We start from the raw sequence: 27,071 nt of genomic DNA, 5'->3' as shown, positions 1-27,071 counted from the left end.
AACCATAACGATTCTATGATTCTATGTTGTGCTGATGTGAATGGGAACACTGTGATGGAGAGGAAAAGGAGGAGCTTAAAAAGCATCTTGAGAATGCTGGATATTAAGGTCAGCAGCAAAAGACAAGAGCAGGCATGGTTACAATGATCAAGTTTGTCACAATTCTGGTCAACTCATGCTATATTAGGAAGAGGGCAGAGGTTTCTCACTGTGTCCGAGAAGCAGTTTAGAGCAAGATACTCCATGGCACCAGCATCCATGGCAGAAAATAAAGATGCAGGCAGAGTTCAGTCATGGACATCTTTACCACAGGGTAGTTAATTTAAGCAGATATCCTGAGGTAAGTAACCAACAACAACTGAAGAGACTTGCTCCTGTTGAACATCTGAATAACAATTTGTTGCTAATGATAATTCTTCCCAAGCATCAGGGGTTGCACTAGAGCACAGATCTGCTCCACTGTGCATCCTTGCAGAGACAACTATATGGGGTCTTTGCAGTTAGTCAAGTACTCAAGTAAAACATCAGGATGTGCAATATAGAGATGCTCTGATCAACCGATCATTGGTGTCTTTTGCAGAGCTTTTCTGCATTTCTTTCCCTTGCACAGCTAGCACAGTGTTTTCCTTTTTCTGTTGACCATCATTGCTAGATATGTTCACAAACTAAGTCAAGGCTCAACTGCAAATGATCAGTGCGGGTCTCCAGGTTGAGTACTAATAAGGTTATAAAATAGAGAATTTATTTTAATACTGTGTTTGAATGTTAGCCATTCTGGATGATGGTAAAATTTTTGTAGAGTATATACATTTTGATTCTTACAAAAAACATAGTTTTACAAATGGGTATTCTGTGAAATGTTTTGTAAACATAGATACATTTTTTTTAAGTTATAGGTATATGGATAGGGACATTTGTATTACTCTGCAGACTTCACAGAAGCAGCATACTTTTTATTTAATTTTTAACAATACTTAAAGAAATACAGATCATGTTAATTAATACTTAACACCATCCTGCCAGCATCAGGCTATGATGGGGCAAGTCCCTTCACTTACAACCACATACAGGCAATATCCCCAGCCATCAATCAGAACAACTTTTACAGTAATTTAACACTTCCTGCAAGCCAGAATTTAATGGGTACAGGGAAACAAATCAGTAGCATGTCAGTGCAGGTCCTGCCAACCACCGCTCAGCTTCCATATACCAAATAGTTTAATGAAAGGTGCCTCCCTGGTCAAATGGCAGAGTGCCCTGTACCCCAACCAAATAGCAACTAGATCCAGCTTTATTCTTACTGCCCAATTTATTTCAGGCAAAAAAAATCAATACCTTCCAAGTAAGAAACTCAAGTGCCAGTAACCAGTCTAGTGCTAAGTGCATTCTAAAAATGACCTACAAGAAACCCCGTGATATTTAAACCTTATCACTGATAAGAGTGAGGATTAGTTTAGCTCGACCATCAGAAAGCAAGGGGTAAAAAAAAGCCTCATATGAAATGAGTATTTACGTTAAATACTGAAAGATCAAAGATCACATTTTTGGCTGAGGATATACACACAAACTTCTTGAATTAATTCAAATTACAGAAAATATTTGCTGTTGGAACTAATAAGCCTATTTCTCAGCAGCAGTTAGGCCTATAGGAGTTTGACAGTAACAGCTGAGTAGTCACATTAACAAATACAGTTTTGTGCTTTTAAAGAAACCTTATTACCCCCCTTAGAAAAACTCAAAACAGTAGCAGAATTAGAGTTCAGATTCTTTGTCAGCTGAATAGGTTATCAACCAGACACTACCAAGTAGTTTTATATTTCCGTATAATATATGGGTTATTTATATATGTTTTACATATAAAAAAATGTTGTCTTTTGCCTTCAAGTACAAATCTCAGTGTAAAAAAGTTTACTTAAACAAGAATCAAATACATATTGAAGACATGTAAAATTCCACAGGGAACAGCAGAAAATAGTAAGAGCTCCATTAGGAACTAATCAACCAGTAAAATCAAAGAGGGCTTAATGGAACAACCTTTTTAACACCATATAGTTCCGGGCCAACACACACAGCATGACCAAAGCTTTTCAGAGAGAGGAAAGAAAAAGCACCCAAAACAACTTCTAGCAAACTCCCAGATGAATTCTCCGAAGAGAGCGCTCAGTTACCATCAGGGGAGCTACAATTCCAACTATGCTAACAAGTAAGAACGAACATTTCAGGCTATTTAAACACAGACAGTATCATTGTGTAGCAATCTACGCTTCTAAGAGAACGCAAGCTTCCTGGGGGAAGAGATTATGGGTACTTTCATACCTAGAAAGCAGGGAGTGCCCTAATCTAGAGAAAAAACAGCTAGTCCTTGTCATTCCAGAACTTTTAGATGCTTTAGGAAATTGAAGGAAAATTAGTTTAGCAGCCTGTAAAAGGTTCCCAAATTAAAGAGACGTGTAGCAGAGACGCAAATATTCAAACCAGCTCTGATTTAACGATGCCTTACTTTTATTCTTTAAGCAAAGAGAGACTGTATCAGCTGGCTTACCCCCCAGTTTGATTCCTATGACCTCCGTCTCATGTGCAACAATACAGGAAAAAGTGAACTCTCACCTTTCTTCTCTCTGGCAATTTGTCGCACTCCTTCTCTGAACTCAGAAAGGACTTGTAGGTATGGCATCACTGTAGATTCAATCTGCAGGATAATTATTTCTACAGTTAGCTTATCATCATTTAGATATAAAACATGTCCTTACCCACTTCATATTTATGTGCTGTTGGATGGAACTTGACCCTCAGGGCAGATCTGTATCAATAAAAATTGTTATTGCTCTGTTGATGTCAAAGGATAGACAATAATTTGCATTAGCTGTCAATTTTCTTTTTGTGCAGATAAAATCAACTTGTGAAGTTCTGCCTCTCCCCATTCCTTTTTTGTCTCCTTTCAGGTTATGCTACAGTCAAGCTAACTGTAATGCAGTACAGGGATAAAAACAGCACCCAGATGAATTTGCCCTTTCATGTTCTGTGTTATCTTGCTTAGGTTCAACTGCTTGTCAGACATAGTACCAGGTGAAACTGATGTTAGGACTTATTTTCATTAGAACATAGATCTGTTCCTCAGATGTTAGCTTATGCTAATTGTATTTATTTCCAATACAGTGCAGTTGTCTGTATTCCTCACACGACTCCCTCCTTCACAAAAAGTGGGGAGAGATTACTGTTGAATTATTTCAGGTGTAAGTAAAGGCTGGTCATGAAAGCTCAAAGAAAAAGTCCTGAGAATCCCACGCTCGACGGTAGTGAATAGCAACAGCAAGCAGTTAGTGAACAATTACAAAAACAACTACAGATCAGTGCCGTCTGCCAACACTTCTCTGGAATCCCAAGAAGAGAAGCCAGGCACACAGGGGACTGTCTAAATTAAGAGTTTCCTTACTTTGGACCGTGGAGGTGAGAGAGCAAAAACCGCACACTTTTGTTTCCCCTACAGTTTCCACGTGTCTTTCCCATCTGTTAAATCTCCATGACAAATTTCTGTGCAATTAACAGACAAGATAGTTTGTTATGCTCTAAAAGTGCCCACATGAAAGGAGCTGAGAGGCGCCATTAAAACTTTTCATAAATGGGAACACTATGCAATCAGCTTCACAACTGGAACCATTGCTGACAAGTCTGGCAGAAGGAACAGACTCTGGAAAGAGAGCAACAGTCACATCTCCACTACCCTATCTAGACTGAAACTAGCTCAACATGCAAATGAAGTGGTGTCAGGAAAGCATGCACTGTCATTACTTTATCAGTCATTTAAAGATGAAAGATTTTTATTTCCAGAATAACTGATTTCACAGCAACGCTTAATTCATTTGGAAAATGAGACTATGGAACCTGAAGTTTTCTGACTTCAAATCTCTTCTAGCCCCTTTCAAGTAAATTACTGAATGACAGTAATTTAGCTAGTGGTTCTTTCAGAACTTTTGAAGGGGATTATGCCTTTTTTGGAGATAATGAATCTATTGGTTCCTTCAACTCCAATTTAGACAAAGAAACAACAGGCCTGATCCACAGCTTCTGTAATTAATGAGAAGTTTTCCAACCTTGAATGTTCCCCTGGTAATTTTTGCTAAGAAAAATAAATATCTGCACAGAAGATTGAAAGAGGGTATAATATTTAACAGCCAAAACATTTGTGATATTACACATCTTGATATTATAATGCTTAAAATCAGTAATGTCCTAGGTAATAAAAACAGAAGTTTATTGTGTGTAACAGGTGTTAGCACAAGGTTCTTCTGACAACTGTGCTAATAGGTGTTAGCACAGGATTCTTTCTGCACAGGATTCTTCTGACTCTACTACCCTTGGCAACATTACTTTAAAGGAGAGAAAGGGCTTAGCTTCTTGTTCCAAACTATTGACAATCTTTCCATAAAGCATATATGTTGTAGACACTGCCTGAATGAAGTGCTAAATGTGAATTTAATTTTAATTTTCCTAAACATTTACCTAAAAAAGTAAGTGTTAAGGTGCAGCCTTTCTTCTGAAATTCAAAATAATTCTGAGCTAAATTAAAATTCACTGTTGATGGGTTTTGGTATGGAATACTAAGCATATTCCATATCACACTTGTTGTATCATTATTAGAGATTCCACAGCACAGTAATGTAAGTATTTGCATGGGTAATTATCAGATGAGTGTTCATCCACATTCTTCGACCACAAGCAAGCTTTCCTCTTCCTTTGATGAATAAAAAGTTTAGCTTTTTTGTTACACCACAAATGTTTTAATTATTCCTTCTAAGGCGGAACAGAAAAATATATGGTCACACCTTTGAATGCAGAAAAATACTTGAAAAACTGCACTGATTTGTCCTTGTCAAATTTTTCACAGGAACAAAGACAGCAAAGTTGATAGCTTTCATATAGAGTTATTTCTCCTGCCTGCACCACCAAACATTACTGTTACTGCAGGGCCCATCAGCACTTTCATCAGGTATCTCCCAAGTATTTCCCAAAAAATTCTGCATCACAGTGGAACTGCTGAGTGACCAAAGCAAAATAGCCTTCAAATGCCAGATATAAACTGTGGCTACAAATGAGATCAGAAAAAGAGATTGAGATGCAGATAAAACTCCAGCTGCCTCCAGGCTGGTTTTTGGTATACCACAAGGAAGTTTAATCAGTATAATTATATTTTTGAAACTACTTAACATACAAATACTTGTAATGAGTCTTTAGACTGTAGCATGTGTTGTCTGTAGTTAACATGTGGTTTCTTAAACAGGCTCATCATCCAGAAGACAAGATAATTCTTTTTCTGGTTGCTATAAAATTTGTCTGTCATTAAGTCAAACCAACCAAGAAAAAAATCCAATTCCCATAAAAGAAAAATCCTGCTTCCTAAGCCAATTAGTTACTTCAGATTCAAATATTAAAAGCAGAAAGAATGTAATTCAGCTACATATCAGTATGACATTATCATGTAATCGCTTTATCTAACCTAAGCTTTCAAAGGACACAGAGTAATTTTGTATAGTGTACTTTGTCCTTCACTTACATTTATGTTTTGACTATTCCCTCCAACAGGAAAACCAATTGCGTCATCACTTTCTATGGCACCAAAAATCTGGTCAAGGGAAAAAAAAAAGAAGAAAAAAAGAAAAAAAAGAAAAGAAAAGATTGTATATATCAAGTCACAGGTATGTGAAAACTAAGCAAAAGCACATGTACTAGGGTTTTAAAGCCACCTAGTAATCATTTAACCCACAATTCACTGCTCTAATGAGATGTTTTGGTTTTTAATTGACACAGCATACTAAGCATTGGCTTTCAGATTTAGCTTTAAAGCCGTCAGATCTGACATTCTGACTTGGTATCTTTTCTACTAACTCACTCTCCTTGCATGTACTAGGGGCTCTCCACTATTCAACAAAACATTAGCTGAAATTATAATGTAGCATAAAGGACTCCAAATTGCTCCTGCTGCAGCACACACTGCAATTTGGGGTTGTTTTGGTTGGGATGTGTGTGGAAGATCTCTAGTTTCCTACAAGATTTAAACAAAGACTGTACATACTTGAAAAATACAACAGTTACAATTGCACAGTGCAATAGCAACATTGCTACTTGCTATTACATACCTTTAGCATTTGAGTGAGATAGGAACTGATGTTTTGTAAAAGAAGTCTGTTTGGCATTTGTCTGGAAGATTTCTTTGCAGCAATATAGGAGTTACTCTGACTGACTAACGAACGCATTTCTTCTAAGACAGAGCGAGTGTCAATATTGTCACACAGTGCTTCATGAATTGCTGCCTTCTTGTCGTAAAAACTAAGAAGAAAAAAATTTTTTTTACTATTGATGTCAAAAGTATCTGCAACCTACTCTGAAGAATCTCTGTTAGAAGAGTAAGGGGACCTAAAAGTGCGATAATCTTTTGTTCGTCATAGTTTATATTTGAAGGAAAAACAGATGAGCGAGAAAAAGGTATTATCATGACGCTGCTGTTTTGCTGCTATGGTCAAAGGCAGGCAGGATCATCTAAGTGGCAACAACTATCCAAACAAATTAAATCAAACATTTTTTCAGCAACTGACCTTTTCATACCAGTTTTTTAAAGCAGTATAAATTGCTTATTTAGTACCTTCTTGTGCTTACTTTTTTTTTTTTTTTGACAGTATTGCTCTTCTGTCCCTACATACCAGCCAAGTACTCTGTTTAGTATCTTTCCAGTGAGGAACACTAATTTGGAAGCTAACTTACCACAAAGTGAAGTGTTATGAAGCTGTTACAAGCAGATACAAGGAATAAATTCCTGCAAACCTTTGTAATGTTCATGAATAGGCATAATAAGTAATAGTATATTAAGTACTATTTTGTCACACAGAGAGTACTACTGTTTCAAACAACATACTTTTTCCAGAGAAAAGAGAATGAGAAGTGGTACAGAAAGGAGACAAAACCAAATATCCATGAAGCATATTTTCTGTTCCTCCCAATTCTTTGTCCCTTCCTTTTGACCTCTCTATTACTTACTATCTTCCTCATTTTTTAAAAAAGGGTTATCTCTACCAACCGCAAGTTGAAGATGAAATTTTCAGAGGACATCACTAAACAGATAGTTTTGTCTTTCAATAGACAACCTCTCTGTCCACAGTAGTGAACTGAACTAGGAACAATTTTAGTACTGCAACATAAGATGCTTCTATTTTAAATTTCACACAGAATAGAAGTCATATAGGAAGCTATTTGTGTTACAAACAGTAATGATAGCTTTGTTATAAAAGTAAAAGACTGCAATATCGATATCTCTGTCTCTCTCAATCACACATTTTCAAACATTGGCACTGTGATCTTTTGTGCTTTTAGTCAAGTCATTTAACTTCTGTTTGTCTCTGCTCACTGTATTTTGAAATGTGTAGAATACTATTTTTCCAGTTGTAACCACTATGAATTATCAGTCACTTCTCAGATAGAAGGACAGCATTCCAACTAGTGAAGAAAATGACAACTATCCAAAAAAAAAGATCTCTTCCCCTTCACAAACAGGGTGATGAGGCATGCCAGTGTACTTAATATAAATGAAACGGACATTAACAATTTCATCTGTACTACGTAGATACTTCTGTACTTGCAAGATTAAATTCACTAGCTTGTATAGAGTTGGGGTACTCAGTGGAAGTGCTACAGACTCATAAATATCACTATATACATAGTAAGTCATTTTGCATGAAAAAAAAAATTAAACATGTAGCTACACAATGGCTATTCACTTTTTTCCACTCACTTTTTGTTCAGCTCTGCTTCCTGATTTTCCCATTTCTGAAACTGGCCTGTCACATCAGTGGGAGCTCGAAGAATATCCTTCACATTTAAAAAGAACTCCTATAAAAACCAAATATAGCTAAAAATCAGTTTAAATTAGACACAACCAATATTTACTATGAAAAGGCATTATTTCTTATTTAGCCTCCTAAAGTTTATGGTTTCAACACTGTTTCAGCCAGGATCTACTGAATGTCTGTCAAAACAAGGAAACCCACACATCTTGCATAACTCTGTGAATCACTGTTGGGACTGTAATTGAGTTCTATCTCGGCTCTGCCACTGCATGATACACTATGATACGCTTAACACCAAGCTGCTCAAATATAATACCATTTTAAAGAAGTTTAGGCAAGACTTCTTATGGCAGATTTTTAAGTGTGTTGCTAGCAGTGGAAGCTGAAGAATAAAAATGGCTTTATAGTGAGGGCCTATTTTATGTGGGCATCCAGCTTGGTGAAAAGTAATTTTCACTTATTCTGTGGCCCAAACCAAACATTTTACATAAAAAGCAGAATAGCTTCAGCCGGAGAGACCAAGATCAAGGATCTCAAAATGCTGTACAGCCTCCTTGTGGGAAATGTGGGTTTAAATCACAGCTCCAAATTTAGCAGGGAAAGGAACTGTGCCTGACCCCTCACATATGCCTGCAAGGCATAGAGGCAAATGCTCCATGTATGTGGTGAGGAGACAAGGTAGGAATGATACTCCCCCTCTTCCCCTTTGGCTATATTTGTGTAAAGTCTGATCTGGTAGACATGTTTACAAGAGTGTCTGTTGGACTGAGTCCTATAAGCAAGCTGAACTGAGAAACTAATCTTGCGTGTAAGTGCCAGGTTGCTCAGAGATGTCAAAACTTGGAGAGAGCACCCAGCTGCAGAGAAATGTGGCTGTCTGTGGAATTTAAATGATTTGAACATTCAATAGTAGCTAAACAAATACTGTGACATCCCACCTGATGAATTCAGAACGCATACTCAGTCTGTGGATATGGCCTATATATCCGTGGCTTCTCTTCCTTGAAACACATATGACAACACAAAGCTTAGAGAGCTGGAGAGAAACAGAAAGCTTACTTACATTCATAAACTTCTCATACTGAATAGCTGACTCCATGGTATTATTTGAATAATCCAGCGTATCCTTCCAAGAGTGCATGAGGAAAGCCAACCGTAACTGTCGTGCTATTAGGAGTTTCAAAATAAACAAGGAAAATAACCATGATCTAAAGCATTTTTATGGCCTCCAATACCGCAGTGGCTAAGAACACAATTTTTAATACTCTTACTATCAATACATCTACCAAAAAAGTAAGAACACTACTATCCATACAGATAATACCAACAAGGAACAGAAGAACAAGGAAGCTGTTCTAAAGTTAGTGAAGAAGAAAGACACCTGAAGTTATCCATTTTTGGAAACTATTACGTGGCTAGATAACAAAATTACCAGAGTCACCACTCAAAGTACATCAAAAGCATTCAAATTCCAAAGTAATTGTTACCTGTATGTTTCTTCAGCGCATCTTTTATGGTAATGAAATTCTTCAAAGATTTGGACATTTTACAGCCAGCAATTGTTAAGTGGCCAGTATGCAGAAAATACCGAACCCAGTGATCATTTTCAAAGTATGCCTGCAACGAAAACAAAAAACCCCAAAGACCCAACACTGTTTACATACATACCATGATGTAGGATAATTTAAGTATAAAATCCTGAGAAGAAAAATTATGCTTATGCAAAACACACATAAAGTTTTAAAAATTAATTGCTGGATTTGTGTAAGTTGCAGTCAAAGCAAAGCATGTTGCTTTTTCACTGTAGAAACTGAAGGCCAGTTCATTCACCTCAGACTGTGCCAGTTCATTGTCATGGTGGGGAAATCGGAGATCAAACCCTCCTCCATGAATATCCATCGACTCTCCTAGAATGGATCCAGCCATCGCAGAACATTCAATGTGCCAACCTGGACGACCCTGTTAAGAAAAAGACATTACTTGGCTACTACTTAATTGTTTTCCTCTCTGGCCTATGTATCATACCCTCATTGGTCTGCCCCTAAACAGTTACACACCTGAGGAAATTAAATACAGCGTGACAAAGAAAACAAAGATTCTCAGCTTCAACTTCAAAAAAGTGTACTGTTGGATTTAAAGATCAAACATGGCATATACATCTGAGATGCTTTGATTATCCTGCTTATTATTGTTTTTAAAATTAGATTAATATTTTTGATCACAAGGAAAAAAATATAGAAATTACTGCAGATAAAGCCTGTAAAGAAGTAGAGAACAAATGACCAGTAACAGCCATCATGAGCCTCCATGCAGACTTCTGTTTAAAAAGTATCAAACACATTCTAAATTATTAAATGAACACAGCAACAGAATTTATGATTTAATACAAGATCCCTATAATCTACACATTATTAATATGAGGTGAGGCAAAGTATTTGTGTAACATGTTATTTAATAAGGTGTAAAAGATCTAATTCCTGATCATAATGTCCTTACCTTTCCCCATGGAGAGTCCCATGAGGGTTCTCCTGGCTTGGAGCATTTCCACAAAGCAAAATCATTCGGAGAATGCTTCTCGCTTAAACGATCAGCTGAGATGCTCAGGTCACCTTTCAAAAGAGAAAATGTAAATACATACATTTTATTTAAAAACCAGCATTATTGATTTTTGGCCTTGCTGTACCTCACATCAAGTGAATTTAAAAAAACAAACAAATAAATGAGAAAAGAAAAACACTCAGCCCTCAAAATTCCTCATAATTAACCTTGATAATCCTTTGGGGTTTTGATTAATATTTGGTTGACAGGAAATCTGACGACAAGTATCAGATGCACTGCTTTCTGACATGAGATTCATCTACATTCTCTCTGCAGGCACAATTCCAATATTGCAGTTACAGAAAAAGAAATACAGAAACAAAAAACCCCTATATTTATATACAAGTAAGACTGCAGAATCAATTCACTCCAAAATTAGAACAATGCAAACTAAGACTAGGATTGTCTTAATCTGCACACACAACATGATCATAGGATATTTCTTCCACCCCTAAACTCAGCTGCTGTACAGAATGGCTGGTAGTTGTTCAATAGCTATGTTTACTGCTTTGTTACTGTCACAGATGTGTCATGCATTATTTGCTGTTAGCTTCTTGTGATCATTTAAGTGGCACTCTCATTATAACATCTTTAAAACACAGGGAATTTACCATTTCTGCAGTACTGTCCCAGACTAAAAGTGGTTAACAATACCACCTACCGCATAAGAATGCAAGAGAGATTAAAGACAAGATTGTCAAGGGTAAACTTGTCAATATATTTGGATTTAGTTCAACACAACAAGGTTTACAAAGTAAAAAAAGTTCTCAGTATGAAAGAAAAGCCCAAATATTTGTCATGAAATAACCACAGCCCGACGTGGAGAGCTTTCACCTGGCATGTGGAAGACCCAGCTTCAAGTCTTTGCTCCTCTTACTTTGAACCATATGAATAACCAAATAACTGGGCTATAGTCAAATGACAGAGCTATTCACAATTCTGACAAAAAAAACCAACCAACCAAACAAACAAAAAATCCTAGAATGAATAACTTTTCTAGGTATTTTCCAATGAAAAACTTTCAGGAAAGTGCTGGCTCAAGCTACAAAACTTTGGAAGAGAATTCTGTTGGTAAATGAAGTGCAGCAGGTAAACTGTTCAACTCTGACAGTAACCGTGATCCAAATGTCAGTGAAATCAAATAAGAGATCAACACATCATCAGTTTCTTCAGCAACTTAAGCAAATGTTATTTCCCCTTTTTACCTTCACCCTCTTGAAGAGCTTTTTGATCACCTACAGCTTCAGGAACCAACTTAGCATAGGAGTGTTTTTCACTGGAATCAAACTTCATAGTATCAAAGTATACAGATCCATTGGACACATACCTGAAAAGTTAAAGATCATTATTTAGCTAACTTTCTACCAAGACTTAATCAAATTTTATCCCAAAAATCACCATCTTAAACTTAAGTTCTCTAGTGAAACCACATACAGTATGGTACTGCTCAGTATTGTAAAGATGACTTAGGCGAGCCTAAGTTTTAAGCCCTTATCATAAAGACTTCAGACAAGTAATTGAAAGTTATAATAAAATTGATCAAAGGGAAAATAACTACCCTCTTTTGTTAAACTCTTAAGAAGTGAAATGTCAGATAACAATCCCAAGAGAAGAAATATCTACAATAATTCTGGTCCCTTTAAATATTTTGCAATAATATACTATGAATCATGTTTGTTTCACAGTCCACTTTGTCCTTCATTTTGCTAATTTTGTCCCACTATACCCATAATAAAAACTCTGACACAAAGGCAAGTCCATAATAAAAACACTGACACAAAGGTAAGTTTCAGGACCACCAGGAATGTCAATAATTCAGTGCAAACAATTCTGAACGGTGACCATCCCCCCCCCTTTTTTTTTTAAAGAAAATTCAAAAATGTAGGTTTAAAGGAAGAACATGCAAGAGAAATTATGGCAGTCTGAACAACAGGTTTGCTTTTTTCACAATAAAAATACATCCATGTCAAAAAATTGACGCTATTAACAGAAAGAGAACTCAAAAATTTCAAATGGGAATCTATCACGATACTTAGGAACTTCTAGAGTATTAGCTTGATTTTCACAAATGTTAGACAATGGCAGAAAAACAGTTCACAATTACCTTTTTTTTCTAAACTTATGTTATTTACAACTGATTTCTAGCCATCTACTCAGGCATCCATTTTTGAAACCCCTTGCTGAAGGTCAAAAGTCAAACAAGTGAATGAGACTTGTGACTATTTATTTTAATGAGTAAGAATTTCACCCTATACTTTTAATAATCTAACTTCTTGCTTTGTAAGACATCATAAGAAGTATAGAATAGCACATTTTCATCAGGTAAGAACTAATAGGTCTTTTGCAAAGGAACCTGAAGTTTCTTTATTTGATGAAACACTACTTCTCAAAAAGACTACTATTGCATATGAAAACAGAGAAAACAGTTCACAATTAAGTGTTGAAAGCAATCATTCTAGCTCTGATACAGTATAAGGGCACAACAAAAGCATCCAGCAGCAAACTTACCCATAACCATTATCCACAATCTTTTTCACAAAATCCACAATTTCTGGAACATATTCACTAACCCGTGTTAAAACATCTGGAGGTAAAACCTACAGATAAAAAGTAGAATTGTATATATTTTTAATATATATAAAAATATTTATACATATGCAAATATGCACCAAATATATATTTATATTATACATTGGTTAAAAATCGGCTCAAAAGCAAGTGATAGTAGAATCTAAGACTCTTATTTCAAGCTTTCTGCTCTGAAACAATGTGCTGTGGCCATTTTTCCCTCAGCCTTTAAGGCGATGTTAACAACAAACTACTGCAGGAAATGTCAGCTCTTCCACTTATTGTACTTCTGACAGAACAGGCAATAAGCCCCTCTGATTTAAAGGTAAATAAATAAACCTTCACTGATCTGAACCATTGCATATGACACAGCATTTCATCTGTAACAGACAAATCTGTCCTTGATTGTTATCATCACATAATTTCTTAGTGGCTGAAGACTGATAAGTAGTCAGTCTAAACGCTGAGGTTGGCAGGCCTCTCTTGTGCAGCTAACAGACTCTATCTCAAATTTCTGGATCAGTTTATGATTATCAGCCCATGTTACACCAAGAGGAAGGGATGGAGTGTACATGTCAAACTTGATCACCAGTTAACTGGCTCTGGTATCATGCACAACAGATTTAATATTGTTGGGATGGAAACAGAACAGCTGCTAATTTAACAGTTACCTATTCACACTAAAGAAAATACTATATCAATATGGTTGAAATATGAGGTTTTTAAAACCTATTAAGGAGCTAAATTGTATTCTGCATATTATGAGGCATGGCATACACACTTTTAGAACAGAAAACAGTTTGTTTACTTACATTGAGTGCTTCCATATCTTTATGAAATTCCCCTTCCCAGAATTTGGGGAGCTTTGAGAATATGGAATTGTCAGTCACCTGACTGCCAAATTTTGTGTCCAACCAGTCAGACAGCAAATCTTTGGCTTCTTCCAACAGTATCTATAAAACAACAATTATAAGTGCAACTGATCAAAGACTTGCCCTGTTTAAACTCTGCAGAAAGATCTTATTCTGAACAGAGAGGTTTGCTTAAGGAAAAGACACTTGGCTATGATTACAGAGTAATCTGTGCTTCTACCAGATTTTTATCGTATTGCCCTTCATAAATATGGATGAAACAAAGGAAAGAAGATAAACTGATACATGTTACCTGTTTTGGTATCAATCACTTAAATAGGCATGTGGAATTTATGCAGTAAACACTAGATGAGACCTGCAGTTATATCACATCATCTGTTCCCTCCAATACTACTGGATAATCCTAACAAGCCTTACTGTGCACATTGCTAAAAAGCATCTGAAAGACTAATTTGAACATCAGCAAGGATACGTTTCAGTCTTATATTAAAAGATTACTTTTTTTTTACAATAGGATATAGCCTAGAAGGTGCTTAGATTTTAGTTGGTTATAAAACTCTGTTAAGTCAGTATACATTTTTACAAAGGCATTTGATATTAGAATAGCTAGACCATTTTTTTAAAAGACAATTTAGAGGGGGAGCCGTCTCAAAAAGACAGCACATACCCTATGGTTCCTACAGTAATTATCACAAATAATCTGAAAGCAAGAACAGATGAAAGTGGAAACCAGTTACTAAAAGACAATAGTTATATTGACTGACTTGGTTACTGGGACAGTACCAAAGCCCAATAAAGTCAACAGGATTACTGTCACTAAATGTAATGGTCTTTGGATAAAAATTACCCTGAGCATAATTTTTTGGGATGTTTTTTCTTCTCTGATCAGAGATGGAAACACTTCTGTAGAAAATTGCCACCAGTATTGCAATGTCATAAATCTATGTCCAGTAATCTATACTGAAACTAATTCATGAAGACAAAAAAGTCAAAGAGAAAGTCTAAATACATGCAAGACAAAAATCCCTGTTGGAAAGGTAAAAATGACTGAGTAATTATCAGAGTGAGAAAGAAAAAAAACCCTAATTGATAAAAACAGCAACCGAAAACTATATAGTTGAATTAAAGGATCAAACTTCCTGTATTGAATGCAAAGCACTAAAAAGTCCTCAGGCCCACCTCTTCTCTTTTTATGAATAAAAATTGCCATAATATTTCAGGGAATTACTACAAGCTAAATATTATTTTTAAACCCCCTAACAATTATAAGCCAAATATAATTTAAAAAGGAGCTCAAACTGACCTCATGACATCTGTTGATGTCTTCTGCAGGGAGTTTTGCTTGCAGAGCTTCTCGTAGAGGGTCAAAAGCAGACTTCACTGCATTTTGAATTCTTTCCAACATTTGCCTTCTATCTGGGTCTGTTGTCTCATTTAATTTAACTGAAAAGAGCTACATTTAAAAAAAAAAAAAACACCTCAGAAAGCAACTTGCAGTAGAGTAGCACTATGTTCCATACACAATATATTATTTTAGCCACACAGTACCTTGCTAGTGATGAATAATACATTATGCCACATAAAAAGCTTTGATATTAAACTACTGAAACATACTTATCAGAAATAAAGGTGACATCAAAAGAACTTAGTTCACATCCGAATTCAGTTTTTCAGAAAGACTGTATAAATTACTACATCATCATTACTGTTGTTTAGTAATTTTAATTTTCTATGCAGTTAATCACCTTAATTACACAGTTGATTATCACAAATCTGCAAGGGAGAAGTTTTCTTATGAAACATAGATTAAATGCTATGCTTAGAGAGTACATCAGGCAATGATAGTTGAGCAAAATTTCCAGGCCTCCTATTCCCAGGCCTGTATTCAATTCATTAGACTGATAATCTCTTTGGGATCTGTAGTTCTAAAAATGACCAGAGAATCACCTTCCCTCACCTGCAGTCCAGCATACACGATTTATTAAATCCCTAAAGCTTTGGAGACTTTTTACTCTTCCCAAGGCCGTCAATGGTACAAAAGAAATCTCACAAGCTTTAAAAGATTACGGACATACCACCATTTCAAAACTATTTTAAAGGATTATTTTTAAAGTTTGAACTCTAACACACAAACATCCAAATGCTTTTTTAGCTTTTTCCCCCAATACCCCAACAACAATATATATGCACTCACAAACAAGTTCTATGGACATAAAAATCAGGCATGCCTTTTACATGGATAGTTCTTGTCAATTCTAAAACAATGGAAAAATCAAAGTGATGCGCAGTTTCAATAACATTTCTAATTTGTGTGGTACCAGTTCAACAGAAGTAAAACAAACAGAAAGTTTAAGGAGGTAGCAGTCAGAGGCACTTTTTAGGTGCTTTGCTACATTATCGAGTAAGAACCTAAGACACTAGCAGGGATTAAATACCATGCCCACCTCTGAGGCAGTTTTAACATCTTCAAGTAGCTGATCTGGTGCTGATTTGTTCTCTCTATACCGTTCAAAAAGGTAATTTTGTCTTGCTCTCTTGATGATCTACAAAGCAGAAACATGAAAACATTTTTGTGAATTGACATATAGTTATATACAGTGCAAATAAAACCTATTACATACCAAAGACATTTCAGAATCCCTATAAATTTAACAAGCTACAAGAATTACATGCAGTAATACAAATTAAACACATGATACATAGTTAATCAGCTACCTCAAGAGAGTTAATTAGGTATCTCAACAACAGGCAAATAAAATAAGTCATCTTTGTAAATTGCTTAGTCTTCATTATTTATGACAATATTCATTTATATACAAGAATATAGGCTTTGCTACCATAGCAATGCTACAAAACTGAGAAAAATCAATGATTTTGTGTACAAAATATATGTCCAAGTTAATAAGTGTAAGATTTATCTTGGTTTATCAAATGGCAGTTACATATGACTCTCTGACTTCCATGCTTAAAGTACAGTATTTTTGATTGCAATTTAAAAAGACCTTACCTTATCGTCAATATCTGTAATATTCATACAATAGAAAATATCATATTTAAAATAATCCCTCAAGATTCTTCTCAGGATATCAAATGAGATGTATGACCTAAAAACATAAAAGATATAGGGGTGTTCGTATTGAACACCTCAAGTTATTTCTATTCTATGCACAAACTACTTTAATCTTAGAGTCAATAATTTTATAGCAGTTTTAATTTTCCCTCATCTACTAGTAAGTTCTTAATCACACAATGGCATAATATTATACCATGCTTTTAATCTTAAATCTCAAGCATTGAGTCTAACAAGACTATTTTCTAGTAATATAGTCATCTAAACAAAGTACCTTTTTCTATTAATCTTTTGCTTCCAATACACACTGTTATTACCTATATCAAAATAAGGAACTGCAGTACCTGGCATGTCCCATGTGAGAAGCATCATAAACTGTTGGACCACAGCAATACCACAAGACCTTTTTTCCATTCTGAGGCTGAAATATTTCCTTAATTGAAAGGGAAGGTACAGTGATTAGAAGAAATTGAAGACATGATCTCAGGCCAGCAACACCACATTCGGAGATTTGAACGTGAAAAAAGGATTATAATTACAAAAAAAGGAATAGTTATTCCACTCCCAGTTTTACCATAAGAAGATCACCACTAGCTTTATCATCTAAGAGAGATGACAGGGTATGGCTGCTTATGTTACCTGCACTCTTTATCAATCAAGATATCAGATTACAAAGATTTGAACCAGGTAGGGCATGATTCAAGCTGCATTTGTAAAAATGAAGATCAGGCTTTCTTTTGCATTGGAAAAGGTTACAGAGTATAATCATTTCACACATATGTGGATACTACATCCGATGTAACATTAGTATTCTTAATATTTCCTCTCTTTTCCAACAGACCTTCAAACAAGACCACAAGAAGTTTTACCAGTTTATATTACAATAATATAATTGGCGAGACTTTTTTTTACACAGACAACATCTAAAGAAAGAAACTGATTTTATTCTGTTCACATTGCCTATACTTATGTCTATTATAGTTGAACCCCTGGCTATTTTGCATGATGATAATTTGCAATTGGGAACTATATATTATGCAATATACACATACATACACACACTTGTAGTATATGTATATTTATTGTGTAAATTATAACACTTGCTCAGCAAACACACTTGACTGACACAGCATCTCTGGCACCTACTTGTTAACGTTCCTCAAAATACAACCCAGAAACCTGTCTACTGATTAGGGTAAACACTTAAGAAACAAACTTTCGATGACTTCTCTATTTGTGTTTCTATGGAAAACTCCACTTTTCTTTCATTTAGTCACCTTATTGCGAGTCAGGCTGTTGTAGAGGCAGAGCCTAGAATGTTTTGTCCCTTCAGGGGGAGACCAAGGGGGCTGCAGACGCTTGCCTTTACCTAGGAGAAAAAATAGTTTAAAGAGAACTGAAAAGATAATTTTCACAAACAGATTTGCAATATAACATTTTCTCCTTATCACATCACTAAGTTATTTCAAAAGGAAAAAAACACATATAATTAGACAAAGCAGCTCCAATCTTAGTAATCCAACTAGTTTTGTTAGAGTTTCCTACAAAACCACTAAAACCAAACTAAATTATTTCAATCTAGTTTACTTTCTGCTCTCTGACTTGCCATTCCTATTAACTTCTGATCCAAGTAAGGATCTGATCCAGGAAGGAAGAGGGTATAAAAGTAAGAGCATGCAATTCAGTTAAAGCATTAACAAGAGCTTTGAAATTTAACGAATTATTAATAAAGTGGTATGGCAGTCCTGGGCTTTCTGCAACATGACTGATTTTACTGTGATGGCATATCACAGATCTCACACAGAATTTGCAAAAAATCTCCAGAGACCAGAGTTAGTCTCTGGAGCCAATATTGACATAGTACGTGTACTCGGGGGCGGGGGGGGGAAGACAGAAAGGTTTAGAAAGAACTTCAGTTTCTTATCATACATTGTTGCTATGTACACAAGGCAGTTTTCAACACACTCATTTACCACAAATATGCTCCAATTCAGCAAGGGGCTAAATTTTGCCATTAAAGAGAGCAGATAAAACCAAGGTAATATTAGTGACAATAGTATTGCATTTGTTTTCTTTCAAACTTTTAAGAAGCAACATAGTTGTTAAACTCACGTTTTTTTCAAACAAAAGTATGTCACCTGTTGAAGAGCTGCAGTTTGCTATGCACAGGGCTGCTTACAGCTGTAATGATGTTAAACTAATTATCTCGTTAACTAGGAATGAAAGCAAACTAGGAAATTCAAAAATACAGCAAGGTTGCCAGCTTAATACACACAGCACTGTCTTTAGGAATTCTCATGGTATGTATTTTAACTGCAATTAAAATATTATACAAACTGTTTGTTTTGACAACAAAATTGCCTTTCTGATCCTGTGTCTCAGGATGCTCTTCATTAAGTCTGTTTCCTTCCAATATCTCCGTATGAATATTTTGGCTAAAAACCTTCAAGTAATGTAAACATCCATGGTATAAAAAATTTAATTTCTCCCTCATCTTCCTTTTTTGAATAACTGCCTAAATAGGAAAACAAGATATTAACTGTAGTACTCCATCTCACAAAGGGGCTCCATTTAATCTGCATGTTATGGATCCACAGAAATATATGTTTATTCTAAATATCTGATTGTATAAAGGACTCCTGAACAGAATACTTCAAGTTCAAGAGCAGTCTATCCATAACACAGACCATATACCAAGGTATGGATTTGTTTACTCTTTGATTTACAAAGATTATGCTGGCATGCTTAATTGCGGCTAATGTTTCCCTCGGGGAAAGAAACCTATGTGGGTTAGTCTAATAAAAGATAAATCTGTAAAGCTTTCTTTACTGACAACCACACTAAACATAAGAAAAAACCCAGACACTGCACCCTAAAGTTCTCAGCTTGTGAGTTAGGTGTCACATTATATCCACTACATCGACACCAAGGGCAGAGTAAAAGGCATACTGTTTAGCCTGTTCAAATACCTCTCTGCCAGCTATGATGTTCCCTCCGGTTGAACTGAAGTTCATTTGCTCTAATCCACCCCTGGAGCTCTCTGATACACCCAAAAAAACACTGATAAAATATCCAAGGTCTAAGAAGCGTGGCAATCACGTGTCATTTTCATAGTGAACACTGCAGAACACCATTTCAGGACTTGTGATACATACGCACAGATCATAAAGATAACAAGAATAACGTTTCAGAAAGAGAGACTTAACATTAAAGATTTCATGGACAGGAAAACAGAAACCTTTTCTGCTATTGCTCCACTCTGTTCCATGAAAGTCTGCAGGTAAACTGTAGTTAGTGGCATTAAATCTGTTACCAGAGCCAGCAGTACAGCTGAGATACCTTCACTGCTAAAAGGAAATCAAGAACCAGCACAAATGCATGCAGGCGCACACACGTACGCAGAACCTACTCAGAGCAGTTTGATTTTAACTGCTAGTCTGCTAGGAATTGAGAACACATATGATGAGAGGTTGTAAGAAGATGGCATTGGAGTAATATTAGTCAACAACCATCAGCAAAAATGACAGACATTATGCATTCATTTATAGGTATTGCAAGCACCATACAACAGCTCTGTGTTGTTATTACTATTAATTATTTCATGACTCTCTCAGCAAGGATCTCACTATAAAGCAATTAAGTTAGACTAGCTCATTGGAAAACAACTCAGGAGAGTGATGCAGCTCCCAAAAATGCCAGCACCCATGCTTACACAATGACCTAGATTGACCAGTTAGTATTTCCTCAAATCATCAGCAATGCCTAAATTACCAGGGTTAAAAAAGAACCCCAAACATTCTTTTTGAGAGTCAGTGTTAATAACAATCATAAGAGGCAGTATTCAGATTACTTTATTATGAATCTGTATATTATACAGCACCTATTTAGTTACCCTTGCAGGGAAAAAAAGTGGACTGAGCAAATCCTGGTATTTTAGAGAACAAACCAAAATCCACATATTTTTTTACAATCCAGTGGCTAGCTTTTTTAAGAAAATACACATAATCGAATTCTGTATACTGAGGAATTTTAAAATCAAAGAAACAGAGCTTTAACATTCAAATAGGTCAGGATCTATCAATTACACAGTAACTGTATGCAAGAAGAATTTCATGACCTTGAATACAAGTTGATACGGTAAATTTTAAAGCGTGCAAGAGAGTATGAAAGGGAACTTCTAGGAATTCTCAGCAATACCAACCAATACAATGTCAGCTAGTCTATAACCTGCCCACCAGTTTCATATTACTCACTTGTTTGAAGTTTACAAGGCTCATTTTTTTCACTGCTGCCATCATAGATTGCTTCTATGTGTCTGTACCACCGGACAACATGGATATACTGGTCCACAGGTGGCCCCGAAAACTTTCTGAATACCTCCACATCTGCATGTGAAAATGTGAACCCCTGGATATAACTACGAGTGCTCAGGTACTCGTTCAAAGCCTTCACCCTGGCTTCCTCTTCACTAATGCTCAGAATAAAACTGTAGCTGGAAGCTGTAAAGAGAGGCACAGGACATTTGGTCAGCATTAAAAGAAGGAGATCTCATGACCAAAATATATCCTTATACTATACATCTCCCCCTTTAGCCCTGGCAACTGACAAGAAATTTGAGAAAAATGTATTTAATACGAGCTACTGAATAACTATATTTCTATTATACAATTATGTTCATGCTGTGATAAGTTTTTTGGAGACATCTTTAGAAAGAGCAATGAGGACAAAAGCACAGGTCCTTTTCATGAAGAAATATCATCTACTTGAAATTGGAGAAAATTTTTCACACACAGCAAACCTAACCAGTCACTCTTTTCCACACTGCTAAAACACTCATCCTGCAAATATTTAAATATGATTCATTTTATACACTGTGCATAGGCTGTGAGAACATCTACTGAAGTTGAGCATAGCCTTAAATCTTTGCAGGACTGGTGCCTGCACACAAGCTCCCAGCACGATGCTCAGTTACTCCTACTTGCTCTAACAACTCAAAACTTAAGCTGTTGCTGTACATTCCCATACTTCTCCTATATCACTTTCTCTCCTCAGACATATGAGTAGTATTTAAAATGAGTAAGATCTACACAAATGAACAGAAAGGATATTACATCGTGCTTCCCCCTCACAATTTTTTAATTCCATGATTTATTTGGTATACAGGCAAAGCAGGTTCAATTATGTCTCCTCTTTACAAACACAGGGACACAGAGGAAGCAGCGGAAGGGTTCTGTGACTCGGTGGGGATGCTCACAGTAACGGCCAGCCCTGTGCAAGTCAGTGGGTAGGAAGCACTGCAGAGCTTACCTCGTCTGGGCTAGTGCTGACATTAGGTAAACTCAGCATTCATATTTTCCTACAATGATTCAACATTTGTAACCCCGTTTGTGTTCAAAGTACTGTAGAAACATTAAGCTGATATCCTGCTTAGGTAGTCAGCCGAGAAGGTAATTTAAGATGTAGTCAAGGTCATAGCGCAATAAAGCGAGAGAGGCAGCATGAGAACACCTGTCCCTGCTCCCAAAACCCGACAGAGACCACTGCCACAAGCGTGGCTTCTTACACTCGTACGGACCTCTTCTGCACAAGTAGTTCCCAAAGCATTGGAGGTGCTCACAGACCAGCGCTCTTGCAAAGGGAAGGATGAAAGGAGATGGGGAAGTGATAGCTAGGAAAGGAGGTGAGGAACTGCAGAATTGAAAAGTTTTTCCAAATATCATCAGTTAAGACTTCATCAGCAGCTCATTTCCTATATGGAAATCAATTATTAAAATATTCTACAGGAACTCAGGATGACAGGGAAATGGCAGCTAGGTATCAAGTATGTTTGTGTTTGATTTTTTTGAGTATAAATGAGATATAGCGGCACACCAGCAGAACTAATGAAAAAGATTAGTGAATAAAAAAATAATAATTAAAAAAAAAAATATCAAAGGTCACAAAAGGTATTTAAAATTCACACACAAAAGCAAAGTCAGATTCACATAGCTTCTAAAGGGCTATCGATGTAATTGTTCAGTGTAAACAAGGAGTAACAAGTAAATAATGGTTCATGACTAGACCTTATGGGCTTGCATTACCCAGCTGAATGGGATTCAGCTTCGGCTCACATAGTTAATTTACTATAAACTTTTCAAGCTTCTAAATATTTACTGATGTTTATCATCACAGGACTTCACATGTTTATACACATGAAAATAGTTTGAAATAGTTATGTTCATTAACTATGAAAACCTAAGACATAAGTCTTCCTTGAATGTGACTTTTGTATCCATGAATCATATGAGGGAGAAGGCCAAAAAAATATATTGCAAGAATGATCTGCATAGAAATGAAACTATATCTCAAAGAAAAGATCTTCAAAAGATTTATTGCAAGGAAAGCAACACTCAATTTGCAGAGTATTATTAGGGTTATTATGACCATTATTCACACACCAGGCTGCTAATAGGAAGCAAGTCAGTGTATCTGAAACAATGTAAGTGCTTTCCAACCACATCTGTAAACCAATCTAAAAGAGAAGTTGCACAAACTTACACACAAATACAACAAAGATGACAGAACACATATAAGCTAATGTTGGTGAGGAGGGATAGCAAATAATCCCTGTGAAAGCCAGTTCCAGCTCAGTCCTGATAAGCAGAGCAACCTGGCATGCACATTAATACCTGAAATTATAAAGTTTGACGTTACGTCTAGTTGCAAAAGCAATAGCAGACTTGAAAGTGTAATACATCAAAGAAACCAGTTAGCCCAGGGGACCTAACAGGAGGATGTCTTTATGTTGAGACTGATCACTGACTCAAATTCATCCCAAACTCACATCCATGACTGCACACCACAGCAAGTGCAGTACAGCATGAACACACCTGAGCAGCTATTGACAGGGTTTCTCAGGGCACAGTAGCAGCTGAGCCACAGCAGTCTTGAGCTCCCAGCAGGCTCACTGTACCAATACAAGTTTCCCACATTGGTTTCACAGGCTGTGATGACCTCCAAACTTCCTTTTCTAGATTGACGGCTACTTTTCAAACCATGACAGCTAGCTTAAAGCCAGCACAGATGTCTACTACTCTCTGCTGCAGTCAGATGCAGAGATACAAGCAAATTTGCTGTGTTTGAGAAAGTGCTGAGTGACCAGTGCAATTCTGCAATACCTCTGAGCACCCTATTTCAGTACATATAGGACAAAATCATTCTCACTTCTGGCATTCTTGTGAGTGGCTCCAAACTGGACCGAACTAACAAAACAAAAGCTCCTCTCCTGAAGCACAGGGTGCTCTCCTGGGAAGAAAGAATGAATGTGATAATACTGGCTTTCGGAAGGCAGTAGACCAGATGACCATTTCTTTTCAAGCAAAAGAAATCGGTCAAAACTATCTTTACATAAAAGTCTGTTCCAATCTCATCTATATCACTACTAAAAAACAGAGTAGTAAATCCACAGAATCTTGGGTTTCTGTGGTTTATATTCTGCACCCTCAGTTCCGCCCCTCCTCAGTGTCTCGCAATGCCTTGAATTCATCACACACTCCCACTGAAACATTTCCTGGTACCTCCTAAGTGCTTCATCCCCTCTCCCCATACACTTCACTATCCCCATCCTCCTGTACAGCTCCAACCCATCTTTGCTCAGTCTGCCAACTGTGTGCAAGAGGCAGCCCATTGCCAAAGGTGATTAATACCAACCAAGGGACTCAAAAACTATTGAGGGAGAAGGGCCAATGGACACATACAGGTCTGACCTGTTTCACCCCTGTAGCTTTAGGAAACCAGGCTACAAAATAGCCCTTCTCTCTCACAGCAATTTTTTTCCCCTCCCAAAACAGAAAAATTACAGTTGCTACTACTTAATTGCATTAGGAAGTGTCTTCTTGACAACAAAAACACAGAAGTATTACAGAGCTGTTGCATAACACTGAATGCTACCTCATGTGAATGGAATGATCCACAGGCACCAAATCATATCACTCAAGAGTAACTCCCTTCAGAAAACAAGCACTGAGCACGAGTATTGGGGAGGTAGCAAAATAACATTGAAAAATCATAAGAATGATTGTTAATAACGTAACACTCCCCCCACATTAAAAAGTTGTTTCAAAAAAATTCCACTGTAGACATTAATTAATACAGTTCTCGTACAATAATTGCCAGTGTAAGATCTCTTTGTGCGATAAAATTGCCACACATTCTTCCTTCCATGCGTGGAGTGCCTCAGAGACTACTAAAGGACACTGGGAATTTGTCTGCAAGACTGCAGCAAAACACAGACTCAAAGGCGTAAGATCGCTTCTACATTTTATCTGCACATAAAATACCTTTTGAAGTTTAATCAAGATGTGTAACCCACACAGTATCAAATTCAATGGAAATTTTTCACTTTCATTAACTTGAAAACAAAAACCTCTGTTCCTTGAAGGTGTTGACAGCTCAGTAAATACAGAAAAGTCATAAAGCAGGCAGTAAGCTAGCTGACACAAAACCAGGGAGTTACTTTGCTGCAGGGAAAAAATTAGGTTTCCTGGGCTTCCCTGAACCTGCTAACCTTGTCAGTCATAATTAGATGACAGCTGAAACATTCTCGGATTTCTGCAGAGGCATTCTCTGAGAAGAAATCTTAGATGTTTCTAAATATTCTAAAATGTCATTTCTCTTCCAACTTGGCTTTCACAAATTTAAAACAACTCATAAAAGATAAGTGTAATATGTCCTATTATTAATACGGCTCCAAACTGGCCATTTATCATTCCGTCTGGCCACTCTGGTAGCTTTGGAAGGAAGTCCAACTATCTGCTCAGTCAAGATGAATTATCTTTTTCCAATAAAAATTTCAGAAGAACTGAACCAATGCAGCTATCCCAGTCTACACAGGACACAGCATACACACAGACAGACAAAGGACTTTTCAAGACTCGCACACGATGATCAAGAGGCTTCTAGCAGAGCAGGGATTTTTAAGACAGGCGTATCCCACCAAGTAAGAGCCTGTCAGTCCTAGTCACTATAGCCCTGTAAGTTCCACTTTCTCTTTTCCTGAACTAAAACTAAATGGAATTACAATTTCAGTAAAAAGCAAATACTATTTGCCCAACAATAAACTTAACTAAAAAGTTTCTTAAAGCACACCTGAACTGAGCTTCCCCCCCTTTGGTAGGAGCTTCCCCCCCTACCTTAACTAAGATACTGAAAACACATCTGAAAAAGCAAGTCTCTTAACAACAATAAATGTTTCTGAACTCCCTTACATAGGAATGTTATTTGTGATGAACAAGGAGCAAAGTAACTTTCAGTAACAAAGAAAAAGGGGCAAAATCTTTGAATCTACAGATATTTAACCGGAGTGACAGAAATTTCCAACCCCTTACGTACCATAATGGTATTTCATACTTGTATGACTGGTATTCCAAGTTTCCATTTGCTACGGTAGTGCCAAAAATTATAGGACTACCCTGGCTCTCCTTCCATATGGAAGAGCATAGTATAACCCATCATTAAAACATGACCACAAAAAAAAGTCCGGAAAAGTCAAAAAGTTCAGATGTGAGTTCAAGGGAGAGCATAGATGAGAAGGAAAGACAGTAAGGGAGACAGGGGCAGGCGAAAGAGAGCAGATGATGCAGCGATAAGCGCACAACTGACTAAGCGGTCTGGCAGCCACCTAACATCTCTTCGAACCCATCAAGCTGGAGAACAGCTGTTTCCAAACTTCAGCACTGAGAAGCTCTGAGTTTTTTCCACAAATCAGCATGTGTCATCACTAACCTTTACATTAGCGGCAAGGCATGATGTGCATCGCCTCCCGTGGTCTCGCAAGGCACCGGAGGTCCTCCAATCCATAAGCACCAGTGGCAGGTGTGCAACTGGCACTTACAGATCCGTGCTTCCCACTACCCCATGCACGTACAGACCCAGTCACACTTTGAACTCCTCGCTCCTGATACCCTGAAGTGGCATCAGGAGTTGCTTACGTGTCACCCACCACCGAGAGACACAGGCGACCTCTCCAGGAGCACCCACCCAACGATGAGCACAGGGGGCCGATTCCACACGTCGCCTCTGCCCCAAGCACATCGTGACGGCTGACGGCCGCCTGCCTCGCACCTCAGGGGCATGCGGCGGGCGAATCCC

The 27,071-nt window shown here is 37.0% G+C and overlaps 1 protein-coding gene across 1 annotated transcript; it reads right to left on the bottom strand.

The window, feature by feature from the left end:
- Positions 1-2,607: 2,607 nt before the first annotated feature.
- On the bottom strand, positions 2,608-27,014 carry CARS (cysteinyl-tRNA synthetase; the record flags this gene model as incomplete). Its single annotated transcript, XM_009710043.1, has 18 exons — positions 26,912-27,014; positions 21,197-21,442; positions 18,221-18,312; positions 17,288-17,376; positions 16,881-16,977; positions 16,318-16,416; positions 15,177-15,326; positions 13,814-13,954; positions 12,942-13,030; positions 11,639-11,760; positions 10,332-10,444; positions 9,666-9,794; positions 9,323-9,452; positions 8,899-9,002; positions 7,781-7,878; positions 6,135-6,324; positions 5,552-5,620; positions 2,608-2,689 (listed from the first exon to the last, which is right to left on the bottom strand). Coding segments are annotated over exons 1-18 (2,143 nt in total), but the record flags the coding sequence as incomplete, so codon positions are not given.
- Between the last annotated feature and the right edge of the window lie 57 nt (positions 27,015-27,071).

The sequence above is a fragment of the Cariama cristata genome, unplaced genomic scaffold, assembly GCF_000690535.1.
Source record: "Cariama cristata isolate BGI_N322 unplaced genomic scaffold, ASM69053v1 scaffold37451, whole genome shotgun sequence".
NCBI lineage: Eukaryota > Metazoa > Chordata > Aves > Cariamiformes > Cariamidae > Cariama > Cariama cristata.
The sequence above is the reverse complement of the archived record's forward strand: the minus strand, read 5'-3'. Positions and strand labels throughout refer to the sequence as shown.